The sequence below is a fragment of the Clarias gariepinus genome, chromosome 6 (genome assembly GCF_024256425.1).
Source record: "Clarias gariepinus isolate MV-2021 ecotype Netherlands chromosome 6, CGAR_prim_01v2, whole genome shotgun sequence".
Classification (NCBI taxonomy): Eukaryota; Metazoa; Chordata; class Actinopteri; order Siluriformes; family Clariidae; genus Clarias; species Clarias gariepinus.
The window spans coordinates 10,007,815-10,015,305 of record NC_071105.1 but is presented as its reverse complement, the minus strand read 5'-3'; the positions used below and the strand labels follow the sequence as shown (position 1 = coordinate 10,015,305).

The following is a 7,491-nucleotide window of genomic DNA, read 5'->3' as shown; positions in this document are numbered from 1 at the left end:
TTTTGGCTATACAGAATACATTCCGATTACATTTGTATTTAGATAATCACTGAAAGCTAAATGTCACTCATGGGCGGGTTAATAAACTGCAAAAAAGCCATGAGTCTCTGCAGCCTGAGACGAAGTATGAACTCTTATTAAAGTGCATAGGAGGTCAAAGGAGGTTGTGCAGCCTCTCAAACATTCCTTTACTCCGGCTCATTCGCAGTCACCCTTTTCTTTCACCTTATTCCTCATAGTCTATAAAACTCTTAAAATGAAACAGTACTGTAAACAGGGGTTCTGGGTTTACATTTATTTAAATATTAACCAATATCAGTTTGCACTGTAACCCAGACCATCTCTCACTATTTCTGCAAGTGCGTATATGTTTCTGCAGAAGCAGTGATGGATAAGAGTTCAAGCTAAGTATAGGATGTAGCTGATAGAACTAGATGAGAATAAATACACAGCATTGAGTTTGGTATTCAGTTTCAGATTGAACATGTTAAAAATAATTGCAAAAAAAAAAGAATTTAAAGAATAAACATTAAAAAAATTAAGAAACAAATGGCATATTATATGGCTTTTTTTTTGTTTACACTAGAGCACTAAGTAGGCTCTGCAGTAAATGGGGAGGATTTCAGTGGGATAATTAGACTGAATTTGGAAAGTGTTTAAATTGCTCATTAGCCAGGTTTGTGCCAAACACAGAGTCTTTCTGATAAAGCATTTAATTCTGTAAAGACAAATTTGTAAAAGGGAAATTGAAACAAAATAAAATAGCTTTATGTTTTAGAAATACAGTATATGTATTGTGGAGGAATGAGATGTGATTTTATTTAAACGTTTTATTTAATTTAACAGAAGACGATATTAATACATTCGTCATGCGTCATATTTAGTTTTACTCCGGGTTTATTTCTCTGTTTGGATCCTCCGAACCAGGTTATTTCCATTATTTCGATAAATGAGAGATGGCACAGATTACCAGGTGGTGAAAAACTCGCTCTCGAGAGATAAATGAGAGTGTAGATATGATCAGATAGATCAATTTCCGAACAGAGCGATAAATCACAGCGTCTGGAGCCAAGCGCGCGTATAGTGAGTGCACTTCCCACCTGTGGTGCTCTGACCTGCTCTCAAGGGCGCTGGTGTGGGGTTTGGGACAAGTCCCTGTCAATTGATCAGCTAAAATATATAGGTTTATCTTCATCAATATGTGTAAAACGATCAGACCTTTGGTGCGCGTTTGGATTTATACGGGATTTTTTTTTTTTTGTTGCGATTGTAAAAAACGAGAGAGAGAGAGAGAGAGAGAGAGAGAGGTTTGTTATGGTTTGAATTTGCAACAGCAGCACTTCTACTACCACTACTACTACTATTATTATTATTATTATTATTATTATTATTATTATTATTATTTTCATAATTATTAACAACATTATTACTTTAACATTATTATTCGTTTATTAACCTATCATCGTCTTGGTTCATAATTATACCCGACATCTACTATAACTTTTTAAAGGTAATATATTGTAACAAAATAATTACTTGTTTTCTTGTGCGCACACGCAATAAAACATGAAAAGAGAAATTATCCGATTTTACAAAAAAACAAACATAAAACAAAAAGCCTAGCCACGTTATAATCTGCTATAATGTTACAATGTTACATTGTTCTCTTGTTGATAAACATTACGACGAGAAAATATACGTTTTTGTTTAATGTTAACTTGTAATGCAATTGTTATTTTTATTAATAACAACATTACTGTTAAATGGTAATTTCTTTTTTTTTATATATTTGTGTAAATGACAGCGTATTTGTCTCTAAGACCCGGAAAATAATTTAGAATGAATATAATCAGTTCATTAGGTGGCAGGAAAAAGAAAAAAGAAAAAAACGCGTTTGACACAACTTTTTATTAAACTTTATGAAAACAAGATTCTGAACAACATTCTATTCAGAAACATTTCAGATTGGACGTATTGACACGTATAGAGGACATTAGATGTTTCTAGAATAAATATATAGAAATCATGTATATACAGTTTTATACACATACAGCCCATCTCTGAGCTAAGGTCATCTCAAGCCTCCATGAGCTCCATATGAAGGTAAAATGTACAGAGAGACTGCGCTCACACTGTATACGGACTAAAGCAGTTCCTGGTGACATTCCCACAGAAAAACCTCGTATCCAGGAGGAGGATCTTAGACTCAGACACCACTGGAGAAAAGTAAAAAATAAAAAAAATCCTAATGGCTCTTTGTATAACTCTTAAGTGCTTAATTGTAGTACTGGATTTTGCATGTAGGCTACTAAGACACAATTTGGAGTTTTAGGTATAGTGGGGTGATTTATTAATATTGCACATTTTTCTGAAAAATTCTGAACTCATCTTAAATAATGATCACATCTTGTTTAGATTATATAATTTTGTGAACTATGCTATAATTCTGCCTATGAGCAGATAACTTGTCAGGGATATATTCTGTCAAACTATCAAAAGAAAGCATCATAGTTTTGTCATGGGTTGAAATTTATTTTTCTCCATAACTTGCTTTAAAAAAAAAAAACTGTTCAAGCATGGCTAAATTCGGGTTATAAATTGACCCATCTATAATTAATCCAAATTTTTTGCCTATTTGATTGGATTTAATTTGAAGCACAAATAAATAAATGCGAATTCAAATTTATTTGAATATATATAGGATGTAGCAGCGACTGAACTCCATGTATTTTATGTCACCTTAAATAAGAGAAATGTTTTCCCAATTCCTTCTGTTCCAGTGCAGTAGGCACTGTATCTCTTTTTATATATTGTACATGTTCGATAGAAAGAATATCGTTGATCATTTGCATGCTTTTACATACAAACATCGCAGTTAAGACGTTTTCTTTTCTTTTTTTGTAAATAAACAAGCAAAAAAAAGGGAAAAAATAAAATGAATACACTAACTGATTTCTACATATTTACATTTTGTGAGAATAAATAAGCAAAATCTGGCTCAGTTCATTTAGGCATAATGTGGCACTATTTTGTTACGTTGAACATTAAAATTAAAAAGAAGAAGAAAGAAATGAAGGAAGAAAATTAGGATGAGACGCATTTCAGTGATGTAAACCCTTCCTGGACTCTTGTAGTTTGGCGGATTGTGTTCCAATTCCTTACTAAAAGTCTAACGACGTTACACTACACCGTTCAGGACAGAATTAGAAGAAAGATAAGATGGAGAAAGAGGAAGATACAGGGCTGATTAAGGGCCATGCTTTTTTTTCTTCTTTTTTTTCATCCAGGTGTGTGGGAAAGATACAAAGGGCTTGGAGATTTAATGACCATACATGTCCCGCATGCAGGGTTGGAGGGTGGATGCAGGCTGCAATGCTTCCTTCTCATGTTCATGAGTTACAACTACATGTCAAAGAGGTCCGAGAATGTATTGCTTTTTTCCGTTTTTTTTCATTCATTCGTTGGGTTGAAAATTCCCTTTTAGTCCGATCAATACAAACAAACAAATAAATAACATTTTAGTCTCACACGTTAGTCTCGCACGTTTTGTCGGATCCTTTAAGACTGTTCCAAAAGTCTAAGAAACCCAATACACCGCTGGTTGCATGACCATGTAAGACTTTTTTAAAGTAGTTATTAAAACGCTTTATGCTAATACACCGAGTCAGAAAGCACGTTGTTTTATGTCTGGCCACATTTAGGTCAGAGGTGAGGTCATGTCTTCTTTAGAGACACATTACCATTAAGACTTATAGAGTTGCAGGCGAGCAGTCAGTGCGCGCACATTGCACGCAGAGTATAGCGTGTGCGTTACTGGAAATATGGTGCTTATGTTTAATAATGCGAGTCCTTGGCTTTTTTTTTTTCCTTCTGAAAAGCACACAGCAAAATCCTCAGTGTAAAGTGTGAACAAATGCACTCCACGTACCCAATGTGTAGCTTATCTTCTACCTAGACATGTTGAGTTTGTACCTTGATGATTTAAGGTACATCATTGGACCGTAAATAGTGTTTAAAATGAACTTTTCTAGGTTAAAGACGCACACTGAAGTTAGAAAATGCGCACCATTGAGAGTAACAATTACGGAAAAGGACACGTTAGTGCCCTTTTATTTTGCACAGAACTTTTACTAAAACATGTTTCAGGTGTTAATTCAGCATCGGGGATTTTGCTGTGCAGGAACTGCAGTCTAAAAAAAAAAAAAAGTTCACACTCAGATACAAATGAAAGTAAAAAAAAATATATCTGTTTGTGTGGGATAAAACAAAACAAAACAAAACCTGAAACAGTTCTCACATGAAGAAATCCGCCGAAGAGGCTTTGCCGTGATTGCCGCCTGACGGGTCCCGCGTGGTGTTGCTGCTCCCGCCGTTGAAGGTCCGGCCTGCGAGCTTCTCGTACTTCTCTTTGTACATGTCCCTCTCCTTGGCGAGGCGCGCGACGTCCTGCTTGAGCTGCTCCACCTGGGTCTGCAGCGTGCACTTCTCCGTCTCGAGCATGTGCCGCTGCTGCACGCGCTTGTAGCGGCACGACTGCGCGTAGCCGCGGTTCTTCAAGGTGCGCCGTTTCTGCTTCAGACGGATCACCTCTTCCTTGCTGAAACCGCGCAGCTGCCGGTTCAACTCGCGCACCGTCATGCTGACCAGCTGCTCGTCCGAGAAGCGGTCTTCCAGGCGCGCGTGCGTGTGATGGCCGTGATGGTGGTGGTGTGGGTGGTGGGCGTGTGCCGCGTGGTGGTAGCCGTTCGAGGAGGTCGTCAGGTCCTCGCCGACGTACTGCTGCCCGCGGAACGTGTCGTAGGGCTGGTGGTGATGGTGGTGATGATGGTGGTGCGCGTTTCCGATAAGCGCCTCGACCGCATCCTCAGGGGTCAGGTTCAACGCCTCGGGGCTGATGTGATGCTGATAGTTAGGGATCCAGTAGAAGTCCTCCAGCTGTGGCTTCCCCGAGGGGCCTTGAGTGCCGTTGCTGCTGTTATTTCCACCATTGCTGCTGCTGTTGCTGCTGGTGTTGTTGTTGTTGTTGTTGTTCACCCCAAGGTTCTGGACGGGCTGTGCGCCGGGACTCGGTGCGCAAAAACTTGGCGAGGAAGGCACAGAGGAGCACGGCGTGCTGATCGGCGTGGAGGAGAGAGAGCCCGGGGGTAGGCGGTGACAGTAACGATCGACCTCAGGAGGCTCCTTTTTCACCTCAAACTTCATGAGGTCGAAGTCATTGACGTACTCGATGGCCAGGGGACTGTTGGGTAGGTCAGCGCTCATGGCGAGGTCCGTGGCCATGTCAGTCCATGCGAGGACGCGTGCAGCCTGAGAGCCAAAGCAAGTGCGAGTGAGAGGCCCTGTCCTGTCCTGTCCTGTCCTGTGAATACGGCGCAGGTAGGGTGGAGCGTTTTGCGCACAATTTACGCACAGATCTACAGCTGCTGTTTCTCTGATTTTTAGTGAGTAGAACGACTTCTATTTATAGCAGCAGCAGGCCTAGATGCGCACTACACGTGTAAACTCACTCGTACACCTGCCAGGTCGCCTCTGCGCTCCTCTTGCTGACAACTTCACTCGGGTCAAATGCACGAACAGGAACTCGACACTTCAGCCACTTCAGTCTGTCTTGTCCTGGTCCTCTACTTCAGATGGAGTGTAAATTGGAGAAAATGCAAAGACGTAGGTTTGCTCAAGTTTAAGTCTTTACGCGCGTTCTCTTATCTCCAGCGGTTCTCTCCAGACGTTCTGCACTGGGACAAGGAGCTGAAAGTTTCCTGACTCAAAGTTGAGGGGACCATCAGCCAGTTTAATCAGTCCAGTTAAGTGGAATGATTAGATTAGGGAATTCAACAAAGCAAGAAAAACACTCACATAAAAAGAAATAAATCACAGTAAGTTCCAGCGACGGGACAGCCGAAAGAAAGAGGACACAAGTATGTCTGCGGATATCCCGAGCTTCCCGAGTGCCTTCTCCTCCGTCGGGATAGCTGTGATATAATCTGTTCTTGTTGTTGTTGTTGTTGATGATATATATATATATTTATATATATATATGAAATTGTAGATCCCTGTAATCAGCTTACTGTTTTGCTCTAGCGCTTTCGTTCTGTATGTCTCACCGATTTCACACCGTGTCACTGAAGTGTACAGAGAGAAAGCAGCGCATGAGTTTATTTATACGGACAGATGGTGAGACCCCTCCCGTCCGCGTAACACACGGGAACCAATGTAAAGACGCAGCGCCAGCTTCCTTTGCATAGTCCCGTATGAGCCTCTGCCTACAGCACGCCCCCTAGCGACACGTGAGAATTAGTGTAAAGCAGAGCTCAAGGAAAGAGGCATAGTTGGAGAAACATGAAAAGCGGCCATGTGCTGACAGTGTGTCTAAGGCAAGCCATTAAAATAATAATAATAATAATAATAATAATAATAATAAATGTCCTATCATAAAGTCTAAGTAGGTATTACTCTCAAACAGTGAAATTTATGATTGATGCACAAAATTATGAACTGTAATGCATTTAATTACCTATAATGATTATTATAATAATAATACATATATTATTCATGTTTTTTCAAAGTGCAAGATAGAACATTCTCTAAAATATAAATCAGTGCAAATATAGATTGTTACATTGTTTCTAAACATTTTTAAAATATTTGATACTGTAATAAAAAAAATACTTTTTAAAAATAAATAAAAAAATCTGAGTTAAAATGCTGAAACTAACACATTGACCATGAACTGTTATCCCACTTACTCACTGTCTATACTGCTTTGTTCTGTATTCAGGGTCGTGGAGGGGGCCCGGTAGCCCATTCCAGGGGACTTAGGGCATGAGGCAGGGTACACCCTGGATGAGGTGCCAATACATTGCAGTGCAGACACACACACACACCCACCCACTTGCATGCTTATTCACACACTCGCACGCTCATTCACACACTATGGGCAATTTGGGAATTATCTGCCCAAAAACTCGAGAGGAGAATTAAACCCAGACCCTGAAAGTGAAAGGCGACAGGGCTGACCACTAAGCCACCATACCACCGTAACATGAACTGGTATCTGACATGAAAAATAAGAAAAGTAATATAAAAATGCCTGAAGTTACGACTGTATACAAGGCCTGCATAGTTGAAACAAATTTCTAAATTAATAATCAGAATATGTACTTTGAACAATAAAATAATAACCTAATTGGAAACTAACAGGAACTCATGTACTGCAGTTATGTCAGTAAGGAATGTATAGCTACTGAAAGTTAAAAGAGCTATAAGGTTACATTATTACAGTCTACTTTATCCACTAAAAACATCAAGGCACTAATTATTAAGTTATAGCCTACAACTTAATAAAGCACATAGAATCCTGCATGAGTTTTATCAGCATGGGTCATACCTGAAATAACAATTGATTATTTTATTGAATTTATTTTACACTTGCTGACTAGTACAATATAAATGGAGTCAACTATTTAATTACAAATCTTACTTAATACAGCAACA

The 7,491-nt window shown here is 39.3% G+C and overlaps 1 protein-coding gene across 1 annotated transcript; it reads right to left on the bottom strand.

The window, feature by feature from the left end:
* Nucleotides 1-1,895: 1,895 nt before the first annotated feature.
* Nucleotides 1,896-6,104, bottom strand: mafaa (v-maf avian musculoaponeurotic fibrosarcoma oncogene homolog Aa). The gene is made up of 2 exons (XM_053497606.1): nucleotides 4,298-6,104; nucleotides 1,896-4,190 (listed from the first exon to the last, which is right to left on the bottom strand). Exons 1-2 carry the CDS (start codon nucleotides 5,278-5,280, stop codon nucleotides 4,082-4,084), a joined length of 1,092 nt encoding a protein of 363 aa, XP_053353581.1. The 5' UTR covers nucleotides 5,281-6,104; the 3' UTR covers nucleotides 1,896-4,081.
* Nucleotides 6,105-7,491: the final 1,387 nt, after the last annotated feature.